This window comes from Nematostella vectensis, chromosome 11 (genome assembly GCF_932526225.1).
Source record: "Nematostella vectensis chromosome 11, jaNemVect1.1, whole genome shotgun sequence".
NCBI classification, from domain to species: domain Eukaryota; kingdom Metazoa; phylum Cnidaria; class Anthozoa; order Actiniaria; family Edwardsiidae; genus Nematostella; species Nematostella vectensis.
In genome coordinates, this window is record NC_064044.1 from 5444359 (window position 1) to 5461858 (window position 17500).

Consider the following 17500-nt stretch of genomic DNA (forward strand, 5'->3'; position numbering starts at 1 on the left):
TAGGTTAACAGGTTCATTTTAGGTTCTTATATTTTTTCAAATATGTTGGAGTGCTTTTAATCCACCCTTAGCAAAGTTACATTCTAAAGCACAAGAGGGAAGGTTAATAAAGATATTTTCCAATATTTGAATTGCTTACTTTAAAACTTACACAAGAGAAAGAAAATGATAAAGCCCTACCTTTGCAAGTTAAGTAAAGTAATTTAAAGAAGTAAAAGGAATTTGAACAGTACAGGCAGTGAATGAGTACTTTCGCCTCAAATTCACTATGATAGTGTGATTTGCTGATATACTTATTAATGTATAGGAATTTGATATGTATTTGTTTATTGTTTTTAATTTTGAAGAGAATAAAATAGCACCCAGTTTTTTGTGAGGAACTTTAATTGATCCTCATTTTAAAATAAATATGACCTCCCTTCACACCTGAAAGCCTTCCCTGTTATTCAAAGCACAAATTAATTTTGCTAATATTGCTGTATCAGTTGTCTATCAAGTATAGTTTAGTTAATTATATCCTTAGTAATGTCAATAAATACTTTTTTTACCTAGAACAAAAAAACATATTTGTTCTAGGTATTCCCAAGGAGGATTGGGAGGACACCTTTTAATGATAATTGCAGTATTTATAGAACATGCAATCTTTATATGTTTTACATATGGTGTCGTTTTTGTGGGTGGTGGAACATGGTGCATAATGAAAGTGCAAGGAAGGGGGTTCTACACAAGTTTATGCTGAAAAAAGTCATGCTGGCTCCGCTTTTAGGCAGTGCCTAAATCTATATATTACGTCTTTCTCCACTCGAATTGATCGCAGAAATGTCTTCTTTCGCTAATCCTCCACAGACAGACGATAAGATATATTCACTAAAGAACTTCTCTTGAATGTAAATAAGTTAAGCTGGTTTTGCAGGTAAATTCCTACACTGGCTTGTCATTTTTCTTCGTATGAAGAGAAGATTTGATGATTTTTCTATCCCAAATAAAATGTTCCTATCCCAAATAAAATTTTGATAGCAAACTTGAAATTGTCTCGAGCGCGGCAAAATCATTATGGCGGGAAATTGTCAAAACACAGGAAATTTGAAACCGATTTTCCGTAAAGTCAATGATTCTAGATAAAATGGCAAATAAAATGCCGTTTTAGTGTGAAATAAGAGTTTTCGATGGTCATTTTACAAATCAACTCATTATTTAGAGCTTTGAAGGTGAGCGGTCCGGTATCGCGGGTTCCGGATCGTAGGATACCGGAACTCAAGAGAGCCAATCAGAGCGCGCGATTTGATGGACACCGGACCCCGAAAAAAACAAAAGGGGCATCTAGCACGCATAACACAACGAACGCTCAAAGGTTAAAACTAGTTTTATTGTTATAAAAAATACTACCATAGCATTATCATAGATGCAGATACAATTATTAAAAATACAAAAAATTGTATTATCTGGTGCAAGCTCTTTACATTCGATCAGATAAATTCTCAAAATGAAAAGGAAAAACGGCTTAGTAAGGGTAAATAGCTTTTAAACCTTCTTGAATTATAAACATATATATATATATATATATATATATATATATATATATATATATATATATATATATATATATATATAGAGATGTTACCTAGGTAACTAATATGACTTTATGATGACGTCATACATGTTTACCAAATGCATACCGCTGACAATGCTGTTTTTCTTGTCAAAAAGGTGTTTTTGCGGTAAAGGGTTGAATTCAAAAGTAAAAAAAATCGAAATCACGTCAAAACACACGACTCTATAATTAATTGATTCTGATTAACTAAAATCTGTGGTATCTTATGTAGTAAATACTTTAAAGTATAATCATAAGAAATCATAAGAAAAAGAGAGACAAATTAAAATGCATGTGCAAAAAAGGAAACCCCACTATATCAGATATACTACTTGTCTGGCCTGGGAGCTGGTAAAAAGCTAGACGCCGCAACGAGGCTTAGAACATGGCGGAAAAGTACTCTGTCACAGAGTATATATATATATATATATATATAGAATCAAAAAGCCCAAACTGTCGCGATCTCGTACCAGAACAATGAATACAATACACCAAAAAACTGGAAATCGACTCTGCCAAATTTTCGTCTTTAATAAGACTTCTTCAGGGCAGACTGAAGAAGGTGAATCGTAACAAGCTTATTTACATCAGAATAGTGGCACGAGACGCAAAAGCATTATAACTGACAAAAACGCGCATTTTCTAGAATACACCCTACACCTTTTACCGCCACACTTACCACAACCTCTAACCTGAGTACTATCCTCTTTAAGAGAGGAGTGCACCAACATATCTTTAAACTCCTAGGTTTCCTATAAACCACCATAGGTACCCTACCAATATCATCCCTACATCTACTAGAAGATTCTAGAACTGGCTGTAAATTACGAAGAATCCCAGGTGAATTAGTTAAAGCTGGATGAAAAATGACTACAAAAGGTATACGATCATTCTTACCTTTACGCCTGTCTTTCAATGCGTCGTCCCTAGGAATACGTCTAACCCGGTCAACTTCCCTCCCCACAAACCTGCTGTCATAACCCCTATCAACTAAATAACCTTGTAACTCTAATACCCTCTTTTCGAAAGAAGAGTCTTCCAAACATATCCTACGAATACGTAGTGCCTGCCCAAAAGGAATGCCTTTCTTACAAGCAGACGGATGACAGGGCGTATGAAAAAGATATTGTTGCTTATCAGTAGGCTTACTATACAGATCTGTAGAGATAAACCCATCCCTAAGAGTAAGTGAAACATCCAAAAAATTTACCAATGGTAAGCCTAGGGCAGGTCGATTATATATTTATATATATTTATATTTATATTTATTTATTATATATATATATATAATATATATATATTAAAAGTCTATAAGCGGTTTCTCCTTTCTATAAGAGACTTTAGGTTCATTAAAGATTTTAGCCGTATGAGGCTGAGATCCGTGATAAGGTGCCAGTTTTTTATAAGAATCTTTAGAAGATTCTGTTTAGCCGGGTGGAACCTCATGACAAAACGTTTAGATTCGTTTATTAGATGCCATGTTTGCCTTTTAAACGCATTTTGCCTGTCCGTGAATTCAACACTCGCCGTTATGTATGTTGTGAAATCGCGTAACCGTATCTAGAATGAGTTGCGGATCTCGGCTTAGAACGTGGCAAGTGAGGGATTTGTCCTCAACGGGCGTAGGCCATCTCTCTAGACACAAACCCTTTTTATAACTGAGAGGGTGGCAAGAGGAGAGAATGCGTGTTCTGAAAAGTTTCAGTAAGCTATGGACATCTTTAGCCATTTTAAAGCGGAGCCAGCGCGGAGCTCCATAGGTATAGAAATATGGTATAACTATGCGACTTGGTTTTGTGGTCATTGCGCGGGTACCCTGTGGTTTCACTCGCCAGCCAGCCAGCCAGCCAGCCAGCCAGCCAGTCAGCCAGCCAGCCAGTCAGCCAGTCAGTCAGTCAGCCGCGCGACTCCCAGGCCTCACTCATGGCGGCTAAATACAAGCACAGAGCAAGGGAAAAGTTCTTGTCATGCGTTGATTATTTCTTTTTGCCTCAAATTTTGTGACTTAAGGATAAAGTCAACTAGAGGAGATCTACTAACATTCATTCATGCCAAGATTTATGTAAGGATATGTCTGGTTTTTGCTAGTAAATTTAAGTAAGTAATAGTCCACATTAAAATGCGAACAAAACCACAAGAAAGCGACAAAATGCAAGGTGAGTTTCAGACGACGATTTCTTTTGTCTATTGAGGATATGACTGTTATTGGGATTTTTGTTGTCCTTTTTGTTTGCTTTGAGAATGAGCATAACACCTTTTGTTTTGACATTCTTTGTTCTATTTTTATTGTTAATTCTGTTGAAATATTTCATAAAGGCTAACCAATATCGTGTTGCATTTGTCATATACTGGTAAAGAAGACCGTTCTTGTCTTTATATCCTGTGCCCTTAGTCCTAAGAAGATACATATCCTTAGAAGATACAGCAACTTTTTCAACTTACAAGAGAAATTTTCCTTACCGAGGATAAAAACAAAACAAAATTCAACCCCTGTTGCCAATATGTATTGTTATTGTCTGCATCTTACATCTCATGTGTTTATTATTATTTTTTCAAATATTTGTGGAAATTAGTCAGATTATAAATGTCTTGATGAAAAGATTGTTTTGAAAGAAATGTTACTCTTTTATGAACCAGGGACTACCTGAGGGCCAAGATGAATGCTAAAGACTGGAAGACATGAGAATTGAAAACCATGTCTTGAAAGACATGTCTGAAAGACAGTAGGGAGTTCTTATTCACTAGTCATTTGATACCCCCACACACATGGTCCCAGGAAAGGGTGGGGGATTATACTTTTATAAAAGCCTGTTTCCAAGTTAAGAGTCAAAAACAGTCAATACCACCACCCCTCTTGATATATTCTGGTTAAAAAGTAATCTCAAACCCCACATTAACCCCTGACTTCCCCAGGACCATAAGGGAGGGGGCTCAAATGACTAGACTATGTGATTCAGGAGTACACACTCAATAGGTTTTTTTTAGAACAAGATACTTATATTATATAGAACTAAAAACATAATTTTGCTTTTTAAATAATAAATCTGTAACGAAAACAGTTTTCTTTCAACCTAAAGATAATGGGAAAGGGGATATTTTAGGAAAGTACTGAATATAATTATCACATTATTGTTATCATATTTTCTTTTCAAACATTTAAAGAAGAGTCATATTTCTTCCTTTCCTTCTCCCTGTTGACTATTTTTATGCAATTGATGCTCTTTGCTATTTCCCCTTTACACCAAAAATAAATTAATAAACAGATTTGATTTTTAAATTAGAAATTTTCATTTAGTACTTTCACTTATATCTTCTTTTTAGGATTTCCTTTCTTTTTCCATTACATTTATTTTAAAGGTTTAGATTTATTTCATTGGAATGGGTGGATCCAGGGTTTCTAAAAAAACACCAAAATATAATGCATTACTGGATGTATATTTGTAGATATTAATTCCCATGGGGATGGAAAATCACCACTTAAAATGGTTCATTAAAACTTCAGTATTGCATCTTATTAAAATTGTGTCTGACACTATATTCTATCTTTGAAATCCTGTTTCATCCATTACTTGTTCTTCGCAAGGACAAAGCTTGTCAGAATGTAGCTTTACAAATGTACATTAATGAAACTTTTATTAAGGGAAGGGTTTTTTAGGGCAAGATACTTAAACTTTATAACACTAGCAACAACCTTGTTCTTTTTTAATAATATAATTCTGTTCACAAAGCTTGGATAGCATAGACATGGCCTCTTTAGAGGCCTGTGGTGATGAAAGGGTTAAGATAATGGGAAAGGGGAAATGTCAAGAAATGCTCGATCAAGTTATTTTTATTACATTATATTTTTTTCAACAAACCTTTCAAGTTGAGTCAATCCCCTTTATATCTCCTCCCCCGTCGACTATTTTTTAGTCAATTGATATTCTTTCCTCCCTCTCTACCCTAAACATAGATCACTGAAAGGGTTTGGTTTGGAATTCTGAATATTCGGTCCAATGAAGGAGAGAATCGCCACTAAATCAATACATAAAAATTACAGTATGGCATCTAAACAGTCTAAATATATTATTTCAATTCTGTGGAATGCTGTTACATCCATGACCTATTCTGCACAAGGGCAAAGCTTTTCGTATTGTTTTGATTAAAAAAAATATATTTATAAACTTCTATGATGGGACCATTAGACTCTTGACAACTTTGACAGCCATATTCACACCAGGAATTGTGTTTGTTAACTTTGATGTACTGTATAATTTAAATTATTGAATAAGGCCTGGATCCATTTGGTTGGTACAATAAATAAATCTCAGTAAAGAGCAGGATCCTAGATCCCCCAAAAATACCTCAATCAGTCAACACAGAAGGTGTTCAATGCTGGCTCCGCTTTTAGGCAGCGCCTAAATCTATATATTAGACTTCTGATGAAGTAAATAAAGTGCGTAGTGTCTTTGAGATTACACCTTTGCTTGAGCGTTATATGCCGCAGAAATGGATCTACGGAGGACGATATACGCTAGACGTGGTTCATGAGGTGACAAAAACCTTAGGTGACATATTATATGTCTTTGTGGTGGAATTTGTCGTTCTTTAATGTTTCACGTCTATGGGAGCGTTGCTCGACCTGACATAAGCGCTTTCTTTGTGCATGTTAAGTTTCTTAGAGTTATTTAGGACATATCTGCAGTACAGCTCACTCCTGTTTTAATAGATTTTTTAAAATCAAACAGGAAGATTTGAGGCTGCCGAGAATCGCCACTGTAACTCGTAGAAATCAAAGTGCACTTTGGCTAAATCTGGCTTTTTTCTGAGAGAGGGCTCGCTCATCCCGTCTAAGGTGCCTTCGATGTCGTAGTTTGATAAAAAAATCGGCGGGCGGTTATAGCGTTTGTATTTTTGTTTTGAAGAAACACTTACATACTGCATGTTAATTCTTAAGGGAGGGGAGTAGAAGAGAAGCAGTCTATACACAGTAGCTTTGCAAGATGATATCCACCCTATCTTTACTTTGGTCAAATCACTAGCTAGTGGTCTATCATAAATGCTTCATTTTGATTGGTTGACCTACTAGTAGGCTATCATCAATGCTGCAATCTGATTGGTTGACCTGCTAGTAGGCTATCATCAATGCTGCAATCTGATTGGTTGACCTGCTAGTAGGCTATCATCTATGCTGCATTCTGATTGGTTGACCTGCTAGTAGGCTATCATCAATGCTGCAATCTGATTGGTTGACCTACTAGTAGGCTATCATCAATGTTGCAATCTGATTGGTTGACCTACTAGTAGGCTATCATCAATGCTGCAATCTGATTGGTTGACCTACTAGAAAGCTATAAGTCAAAGCCCATCAGTAGCGAAAAGTGCTGGATTTAAAAGCCGCTTGGGTTTCCAAATTGACCTGCAAGTTTGACTAAATCAAGGGGTGGGGTGGTGGTGATCCACTAAAGAAAGTTCCTGTATTGTTTAAATACTTAGTTCCATATGTTTGTTATTTCAGCCGGGCGATGATAGCTCTGTTGTACATAACATTAAAAGAGGTACGTCTGTCAGTTTGAGTTTAAAAAATGGTATTGCTGTTTCCGACTTTCTAGACTCTCGGATTGTAAGCTAAATCGGGCCTAATGACCTCCCGTTTTTGTCTTAACAAAAAAAAAATAGAAATTTGCTGAGCTGAATAAAATTCAGTGCATTGTGTATCTTTGCTTATTAGAGACAGACCACCTCTCAACGGTCGTATTAGCCTAGGCTTTGTTGGTTTTTGCCCCTTCACAACGCATAATTCAAGATGGCGGTCGTGATATTTGAACTCCGTGTTTTCGGCCGAAAAAAACTGTAAAAGCCTACAGGTTGGCTACGGGTGAATGGAATTTCTGTGGAGTCAATACGCCATTTGCTAATATTTATCCTTTTTCAGCTGCGCCTTAGTATAGTATAGTAAAACAAGTTCAGCGGTTACCTGGCAATGATACATGCGCAGACTGTACCTCTAAAGGTGAGAATGAATTTTTTTTTTGCATTTAGTTTTATTCCAGGCTGGACAAAACAAATGAGATAAGCGCAAAATCTTTTATTTCCGTTCATGAAATTTTCATTCATGAAATTTGCACGAAGAATTGAAAATTGGGACTTTGGAAAGAGTCTGCGTAGTAGTCGTCTGTTATACATGGGTTATACTGTATTTATTTTTTTCTTTATTTCTTGATATCTTTCTTTATTTCTTACTTTATTTTTTTCTTTGTTTTTTTTTTTTTTTTTTTGTTTTCCCACGCTATGTCTTTCGTAAATATCATGTTTGTTTTGTACAGATCCCACATGGTTGTCGACGAACCTCGGCGTCTTGACGTGTATCGAGTGCTCAGGAGTTCATCGCGGGATGGGTGTCCACGTTTCTAGAGTCCAGCCATCACGCTCGACAATATAGGCACCGCTGAACTGCTCGTGACTGAGTTTTTATTCTTATTTTTGTCCAACTATTGTTTGTTTAATGTTTAACCATTTAGAGTTAGACATGAGGAAGTAGAGACAAGTAAAGCCCTTTTTGGGAACTGATTGTTGTGTGGATTTATACTCTTTCTTGACTATTTGGATAATACACTTTGATGACATGACTGAAAAACCTGGAAAACGCGCAATTCCAGATAGAGAGAGAAGACACAATTTCTTCAGTGGCTATAGGTTCCTTGTATTACGGACTGATTTTGAAAACAAATAATGTGAGGCCAAAGTGCGCATAACCAGATTTTGGCTTTTTAAGATAATTTTTCCTTGATTATCATTGCCCTGTGTATCAGTTCTGGGACGAAAACTCAAATTTCAATGACACTTTACAAGAAGTCGCATCAATTTAAAAAAAGTCGCACTTGATATTTTGTTTGCTTATAAGTTACTAAGTACTCAGAGAATTCTTCGCCTTATTCGATGTGAAATTGGCTTATTTGAAGCGTCACATCATGTTTTTCCGTCATGTCTACTTTGATAAATGGTTTTCATATATCCAAAGCAATACCCTAAAACTATGTAAAACCATGCTCGATCTTCAATATTATTCTGTCATCATAATAACCCGCCATTAGAGGAGATACCGAAGAAAACCGAGCCCGCGGCAAGCAGTAAAATGTAAGAAAGTTGGCAGTTTCGAAATCTGATCACAGCAAAGAGGCAGAGAAGAAGACTCGTTGGCTTAAAACCGGACTATTACAATTCCTAAAGAAATATGCCCTATGCTTTTCTATCTTGTTTTTGACTGCTTATTTGGCATCTCTTTTCAGGGACGAGAAGAAAGAGTTTATTCACGCCAAGTACATCAAACACCAGTACGCACAGAAATCGGGAGAAAGCCCCGAGAAGGTGTTGCAGGTCTGTGTATATATACGGCTGCACCGAACCATTTGCCCTCGACTATTTTGCCGTTTAAAAAATCCACTGAAGCCCTTAAGAGACACTAGCTATTAAAATAATTTTATCAAGAAAAAAGATTTTTACTATTTTTCGAATACATGACATTTCTAATACCCTAAACTACTATATATGCACTGCCATCTAACTCGTCGCAGGATTTATTTATTTATTTGTTTGTTTGTTTGTTTGTTTGTTTATTTATTTATTTATTTATTTATTTAATCCATGAATTTGTACTTTATAAATGCGATGCATTTCACTATTTCCGATTTTCTTCTCCCAGGAGCTGCACCAGGCGGTCAAGTCACGTGATATTCTGGCCGTGTTGCAAGGGTTCGGCGAGGGAGTGGACCTGAGTGCGACGCTACCAGGATCGGTAACGCAACCCTGTCACGCAACTATATCACGCATTTTATACTGTGTGCATTGCTTTGATCATCATATCAAGACAATTTAGCCAAAAATTGTCGTTTTTGACAAACGCCGTCACTTCCATATAAGGAAACTAATATATGCCTTATTTGGAAAAACTGCATGATTTTAAGGTTGCCGTACCGCAGGTGCTTTGTAAACTTTATGACTTGTAAACAGAAGAGAAAAACGGTTACTGTGACCATCTTTAGTCAACGGAGAAAGTATTTGAAAAGAAACTAAAATTCCCCGGTACCAGACCCCCCAAAAAACAACGTTTTCTTTATATGGGTGACTTTTTTGAAAAGGAGATTCCTCATCAAAGCTATGCACTATGCATCATGGGAATGATAAATAGTTCGAAAAGGATCGTGGGAAGGGTAAAGTCTTCCCGTTGTGCCTATCACGCATTGTTATGTGGTATGATCTAAAAAATGTTCCCTATCTAAAGAACGCCCCCCTCTTTATTTAACGCCCCCCCACCTCACTTCTTTACCTTTACTTTTATTTTTACACTTTTTTAGACGAAATGGAACACTGCACTTCACGAGGCAGTTGAACAAGAAGACCTTACTTCTCTACACATCGTCGACTTTCTAGCGCAGAACGGGTACGATTAGCCTTTTGGTTCTAAATTACATTGAATGTGGGATTCTAGAAAGAGTCCATACCTCCAGCACGAAGGGACTTGAGAATTCGAGGGCAGATTTTTCCATCCTCGGAGACCCAGTGCTTCGAGGTCACAGGCGCGAGAACGAGGCGAAACAAGGCCGGCGGAGGGGGAGGGGGTAGGTGGCGGGAGAGAAAAGAAAGGACAGAGAAGACGTCTTTTTCTTTAACTCTCTACTCTCCCGCCCCCTCCTGCCTCCACCGCCTCGTTCTCGCGCCATTTCCCTTGGGTTAAAGCGTCGTTTTACCACACAAAATCACTGTCGCTTGAAACATTAATAAGTGTTAATTCCTGGACTTAGACGAAGGGTGTTTCTCTTATAGAATTATCTTCCTTGAGGATTGAGGAACTGAAAATTAACGTCTCTTGTCTGTATCTCGTAACGCAGGAATGACGCAAATGTTGTGAATATGGAAGGGATAATCCCATTACACTTCGCAGGGCAGGCCGGGAAAACAGAGGTTGCTAAAGTCTTGCTCCGCTCAGGCGCCGCCGAGAGTATACACATCGGTGAGTCAATTATAAGTGTCGTCGCTACGTTACGCAAAGAGTTTCATCATGCATATTGCGTCAATAGTACATCATTTTTCACTTTTTCGTTACGCCTTCACGTCGACTCATATGCCATCACGCACTACTTTAAAAGATTATGAAAGTATGTATTGGCTTGAATTTATTACTAAAGCTGCTCATTAATTCACAGAAAACTCAAACGGTAAAACACCTGTACAGCTAGCAAAGGAAAGCGGTCACAGCGACACACTTAAGTTGGTGAGTTATGATTACGGGTCTTATACTTTTCCATTGCCCTTAGAAAACTATTTCCGAAAAGTGAGTATAAATGAATAAATAAGGTCGACAAAGTATTGACCAAGCAATGTCGATAATATGAACACCCTCCAGAAACAAACTGGAAACTCCAAAAGCAAATGGAATGTACTTGCAACTATAAATTGACCAATCAAAGGCCATCTAGACTACAGTTGTTTGATTCTACCAACCACAGTCATTAGAAGTCAAACGCTAGTCCAAAGTGTACTACAGTTGTCTTGTTAGTACTTTTTTTTCACTACAGTAGTCTGAAAAGTATGAACCCACCAATCAGACGTGACCTTCCCTTTTAATATCAACTGGCATTTCACATCACTGAGAGGTACTTAAAAATCGTGTTTATTCTTTTCTTGTTTCAATGTTCTCGGCTTGAATAAGCACGGTAAAGCTCATAGTATTTGGCCTAACTAACTTTTTTGGACTAGGGACGCTACGCAGCATTGGTTTTATATTGTTCTCCCTCCCACCTTGTTTTGGGCCCTCAAACAGAATTTTGACAAGTTTAAAGGGTGTCGATCAACCACACATTTGTTATTGGTCACATTCTGTGAATACAATTGTCACCTTCTAATTGAAGGTGTCTCAATTACTTGTCTGATTTAGCCGAGGGAAATTGCGGGAGCATAAAACGGCGGCGTGATTCTCTTTCTTTAAACGCACCTCCTTCATCCCGCTTTCCTTGTCTCGTTGCCAGGATATCGCACCTCCCCAATAAACCGTCTTTTTTTCTTTGGGTGTGTGCCCTATTCATATCTACCAATTTACACCACAAGTCACAAGCAATTGTTTCTTTTTAGCTGAGGAAATGCGCTAAGGGCAAACTGACCTTCTGTGATCACGTGAAAATCGACTGGGGACTGAACCAGGCCGACGACTTCACGGATGACGTCATCGAGTTGACAGACATCAAAACGAGTCTGAGTGATGACGAGGCGCTGAATGATGTCAGACTTTCTTCCAAGGTACGCACAACGCTATAGCCAATAGGCGACTTGCACTGAGTCACATGACTTTTTGAGTTGCAAACTCGCGCGCTCTTTTAGCGGCCTAATAAAAACAACAAAAAGCAATTTATCCACCTCTTACGGATCAGTCAGAAAGTTTTTTTATTTGTCATAAAGAACTTATTTCATGAAAAAAAAATTTTCGTCTTTCTCTGGCATGACGACCTCAATCATTTCTATGTTTATTTTGTCACGCAAACAACACGTTATCAGCAAATAGGCGATTAATAATAAAATCGCTCTCCAGGTACCCCTGTAATTCCGTCATTTCATTTTTAATACCGTTCCCTATTCTTCCAACAGGGAAAGTCTGGTCCCCCTACCCCTCCCCGCCACCGTCGCAATTTGCCTCCTCGCCCTGTGAGCCAGATGATTATGCCGTCTTCGCGACAGGGTCGTTCCCAGGAGCCAACGAGCATGAGCTCCTTGCTAGCCGGGCTAAGTCTCCAAAGCAACGATAGCCACCACGGTCTGGCAAATTCGCCGTGGACTAGGGACATGTCGGCAAGTAGTAATGCCTCGCCGGTGGTCATGAGACGAAAAGCGCCCGTACCTCCCCGAACGACAGGCGAAACTGTACCGATAAGTGTCCGACAAAGTGTTGCGTTACCTTCTTCTACGAATGTCGCTACGGGGAGCACATTCGGGCATGGCGTTAAATCATGGTAAGAAAAATAAATTAATAAACTGGAGTAGCTAATCATTCTCGTCTCAGGATCCAGCTAAGATCGAAATTAATTAATCTTGTGGAGGGAGGAAAACCGGAGAACCCGGGGAAAAAAACTCGGAGTAAAGGCGGGACCAACTAACTCAACGGAACCGGGAATCGAACCCAGAACCCAGTGTTGAGAGGCACAGGCACTACAGGGAGACGCTCTGCCAACTGCGCCACCTATGCTCTTCCATTGATTCTCTTGAGTATGTCCCAATCCTAATGGGAACTTACCGAGTGTTTTAATCCAGTTCAACCGTTGGGATTCATAATCCCTATTCATTTCTTGATTCTACGTCAAACAGTTTTATGGTTGGCGTGTAATATTATTTAGGTGGCGACAGGTTAAATAACATTTTTTTTTCTCAGGCAAGACGAAACAAGCCCATTCGACGTCGCCGAATCCCCCCCACCCATTCCTCCAATAAGATGCTCCTCTGTCAGTAGGCCAGTCAGGCCAACAGGCCCGCCTCCACCCCCGGTCCCTAAGCCGCAATTCGACGACACGCCCACCCGTGCCCCACCGCCACCGGACATGCAGACAAATCCGGACACAGAGCGTCGACCGCCTCCATTACAACCCGCACCAAAGAGGTCCCTGGACCTCAAACCCAATCTTCCGCCCGTACCCACCCATAAAAGGTCCAAATCGGACGGAAAGGTCCCGTTTGGGGAGGACATCGCAGATATGGGGAGACCCACTCTGGTAAAGAAGTCATCTTTCCCCCTGGGAGAGGGGGAGAAGGACGATTCTAAAGCATCTCGCCCCGAGCTTCCGCCGAGACCCACGGGCTTGAAAAAACCGGCGAACACCGGCCGTGTTAGTAATGACGTCGGTTTGACCAAGAATGCCCCGAACAAACCTAAGTCTACGACGTTACCGAGGTATGATGATTTTTTCAGTCGTTGTAACGCAGTAAACACCTAAACTTCCCCGCCTGATATGGCCGTCTTTGGGATAAACATATTCATCCCTGCTAAAGCACTGTTACTCATTTTCTTGAAAATATAGTAATTCGTTACCAAGGTATTATAATGTTAGCCTTAGTAACGCAATAAGTGTGAACTTCCCCGCCGCATATGGGCGTCTTTCGGATGAAAATGTCTTCTATTCAAACCTGCAAATCAACTCCTTCCCCGAGAATCAAGTAACATGTATTTCAATCATTTCCACGCTTACGGAACAACGTCCATTTATGTCCACACGCACGTAAAACGTTAAATAGATAGGTCAATAGTTAAGTAAATAGATCAGTAGAATATAATTTTACATATCTTTGTGTACCATGGTGTAAATCTATTGATTTTTTTGGCTCGCCTTTTGTATACGTCAAAGTACGTATGTAATCTGCGTATTATTTTATCAGGCCTCCTGTGAGACCACCCCCTCCCAGGAGACAAGACTCAGACCCGACAGTCAAAGGTAAAGAAGACAGTGCTGAATAACGTATGCGCATGCGCTTTCAACCGCGCGGTACTGGAACTAGTTTTGCACAACTCCTTTCCCCCTTTACTGTGGTTTTCAGTATCCTGCAAACCCTCGCCAACGATTTCCAAGCTAAGTCGCCTTCTGTCATTTATAATCCTTGGAGCGTTTTTATTGGTCAGCACTAGAATGGTTGCCAATCACGCCATTTCTCCCCGCAAGACGCTGACCAATAAGAAAGCTCTAAATGTAATTCCGTTAGTTTCACGGAAAGCGGTACTGCGCATGTCTGGAGTCAGTGTTTAGGCTTTTAATTGTCTACAAACAGTTGAACTTTAAGCTGTCAATGCCTTTTTTTAAATAATATGCAATATTTTATTGAAAACTATGTTTATTTACAGTTTGTGGTCATTTCCTTTGAATTTAAGTCTCCCAAATGCATCAAAGGCTCGTAAGTCAATATTGGAATTTGACTGAAATTCATTGTGTCCGGGCCGGAAAGGTATTGCAAAGCTCTGACCAATACACTGCCCCTTTTAGCAGATATTGACACGAGTTCCCAGAATATTCAACCTAAACCCAAGCGCGTGCTATAATACTGTAGGAACGCGCTAGACTGTTTCGAGTGTGTTGAGTTTCTCAGCAGCAACGCCTATTAATGTTGTGTGTAAATACAGTGTAATTAAAATGGGACGCGAATGGGTCTAAAGCCCAAAAAAGCCCTACCCATTTTGCTCACGGCGCTCCACCAATTTCATGTGATTGTTATTTTGTAATCACAGTTTACCCACCAAACAAAGACGAGCCCTTACCAAAGGTGCAAGAAAACAGCAAAGTTGGCGACACCCCAGCACCGGAAATACCTCCTCGGAACTACAGCAACCCGGTACGTGCCCAGGGGAGGGGTGGAGGGAGTGGGAGGGGTGACCAGTAAAAAGAGCCCTGACGCCGCAGGAATTCGCAGAGCCTCGACTTCAAAAAGTCTTGGTTCTCGCTTCTTGGGTTTTCTCCGGATTCTTTGCTTCTCGTCCCTCAACAAGAATTAACAATTTCGATCATAAGCCGTTTTCTGTGAGTTATGATTCGTATAACAGCTCCTTTTATTCCTTAAGTCAAAACGTATCTTCACACTTTTAAATCAACATCTTACCTGTTATAAAGAACCATTACAATTTCTCACTTCTTTGGCCCTTGACCAATCAGGACCCATGATAGATTGTAAATTTTGCATACCGTCAATTCCAGGCCCCCGTTGGTCCTCGAACAATCAGGACCCATGATAGATTAGACATTTTTTTTTTGTACCTTCGTCCCCAGGTCCCCTCGAGCCAGTTCCCGCGCAGAGTTCAGGCGCTGTATGATTGCGAGGCTGACAATGATGACGAGCTTTCATTTATGGAGGGTGACGTCATTCTCGTCAAAGGCGAAGGTGAAGACGCCGAGTGGTGGGTAAGTCGACCTGCGCTTAAGAAGCAACTATTCCACTAGCGAGAGAAGGAAAGGAATGTCGTGAATACAGATGTTCGATTAAAAGGGAGCCAGAGGAATGTCCAAAAATACAGTGACATAGGCCTCGTTCCCAGGCTCCTTGTTTCCAGGCTCCTCGTCCCCGGGGACAGTGCTGAATAACGTATGCGCATGCGCGTGTTCTGGCGAAAACAAACAAAATCTCAGTGTTGAATCTTTCGAGTAAAAGTACGAAAGGCTGATTTCTGTCGCTGTTTTGACTAACTGTACAGCATTAAAACCATACTGTACAAAAGATGACAGATTTGTTTGATAATGAGGGAGTCATAAAGAAAGTTTTAGCCTTAGGCTTGATCCAATTTTCTTAGCATTCGCCAAAATGTGACAGTTCGCCGGTAAAACCCAGCCATTTCAAAACAAAAAGGCTGGTTTAACTGCGCGGTACTGGAACTAGTCTTGCGTTTTTAAGCACTGCCGTCCCCGGGCGCTCCATACAAGCCCATAGACACGTCGATTTGCCGATTTCGAGTGTTTTGTCAGGTTTCAAGACGAGCAGCAAATCAAAAGTGACGTCATTAACCGACAAGCTACTCAGCCAATAGAAGCCAGGTCACGAGACTCCCTTAGGCCGAATTTCCTATGCCTATCTAACAATATTCCGTGAATACAGAAGAGTTCCATACCCTCTTCCTCCCTTTTTCTTGTGGGGATTTTGTCAAAGGATCCCCAAGCTCCAAATGTTACCCTTTTAATGCGCCGAAATAAAGACTGCGATCGTCTACAATACGTTTTTCTTCTTCAGATGCATTGTCAAATCCAGACTTCAATGTGGGCGATTGGGAGGGGAAAATGATATGTTTTCAACTTCAACTGCTTCTCGTTCTTTTTTAGCTTGGAGAGCTGGAGAGAAAGCCTGGGAATAGCGGCGTTTTCCCGATCAGTTTTGTTCGCGTGCTCTCGGAATAATCCCAGAACCCCTCGTCAATCAACCAATTTCGTCCACGTTTTCTTGGACAATTCCCGAGAAATTCGGACAGCTTCCAATGCAGATAACTTAGAGGAACTGCCGCTCGACAAAGCTGTAGTCAAGATAGAGATTATTGCTTCACTAAGTTTGCTGGGATTCTATTGTCGCTGGAGAAATAATAATAGGTATGGAATTATAAAGTTTTTTATTGTAGGTTGTATTTGCTTGACAACCAATTATTTGCTTTAATGTCGATAGAGCCTTATTTATTGATGGGGACTAGATGCAATTTAACCAAATGAATACTTTTTTCAATGTTCATTTTTGGGGGAGCTTCCATGGCAATTTTAGGAAAATGCTATTCTAATTTGTGTTTTATTATTGTGTTAAACACAACAAACTTTTAATTTCGTCACACCTAGTATTTAGTCAATTTTGGAGGGGTTTAATATTTTTCTTTTTACACTTAGAAAGGATGGCAGCCAAATCTAGTGACGTGTTTATAGATTCAAAATCTATTTTTTACGGATTATTAAATGTTTTTTTTTTTCATTTGAAAATGTTGAAGGTCGGCAACTTGGTAAACATTTTGTGAGAATGTAATTTTTAGGTCTAAAGCCCAACACTTGGCACCGAATCAGAAGTTTGTTTGGACAGACAGAGCAACAAAATGGCATGAAATTTTCGAATTCTCAATATATAAGCTTAAGATTCCGCATACAAAGAGCTTAATTCCAAATTTTAAAAAAATTTAGAAGATATGAAATTTAGATATTAGCGAGCAAAAAGGTAGCTTAATTTCTGATCAGAGCCCGACTTCTCCCTAAAAACGAGGAGAATTCAGAATTTTAACATTTGAAAATTGCACTTCAAGCCTCTTATCTCGAAGACGAATCCATTTGAAAAAAAAAACACTTTTTGATATGTTGGTTAACATAACATAAGGAACCTCTATGCAAAAATTCAAACTTACCGAAGTTAACCAGACCTTATTTTGGGAAAACTTGCCATTTTTTGCTTTGT

The 17500-nt window shown here is 39.4% G+C and overlaps 2 protein-coding genes and 1 long non-coding RNA gene across 3 annotated transcripts in view; all 3 read left to right on the top strand.

Annotated features, from left to right (window-relative positions):
- Positions 1–5965: 5965 nt before the first annotated feature.
- LOC125573861 lies at positions 5966–8134 on the top strand. The gene is made up of 3 exons (XR_007314233.1): positions 5966–6425; positions 7089–7583; positions 7897–8134. It is a non-coding gene; the product is annotated as an uncharacterized LOC125573861 (long non-coding RNA).
- Positions 8135–8697: 563 nt separating this feature from the next.
- Positions 8698–10020, top strand: LOC5498958 (arf-GAP with SH3 domain, ANK repeat and PH domain-containing protein 1). The gene is made up of 4 exons (XM_032367091.2): positions 8698–8707; positions 8860–8947; positions 9273–9365; positions 9925–10020. Coding segments are annotated over exons 1-4 (279 nt in total). The 5' UTR covers positions 8698–8705.
- Positions 10021–10480: 460 nt separating this feature from the next.
- LOC125573774 (vegetative cell wall protein gp1-like) overlaps positions 10481–17500 on the top strand; it is a 33036-nt gene continuing 26016 nt past the window's right edge. The window contains exons 1-4 of the mRNA XM_048734541.1: positions 10481–10580; positions 10774–10901; positions 11699–11863; positions 12209–12570. Of these exons, the coding sequence (XP_048590498.1) occupies positions 10481–10580; positions 10774–10901; positions 11699–11863; positions 12209–12570 (755 nt within the window). The remainder of the gene's footprint in view (positions 10581–10773; positions 10902–11698; positions 11864–12208; positions 12571–17500) is intronic.

Bases quoted from the DNA above. Each gene is read 5' to 3' on its own strand.
- LOC5498958 (XM_032367091.2), top strand. The intron at 8,948-9,272 runs GTCTGTGTATAT...TTCTTCTCCCAG, and splicing joins GCCCCGAGAAGGTGTTGCAG to GAGCTGCACCAGGCGGTCAA. The intron at 9,366-9,924 runs GTAACGCAACCC...ACACTTTTTTAG, and splicing joins GTGCGACGCTACCAGGATCG to ACGAAATGGAACACTGCACT.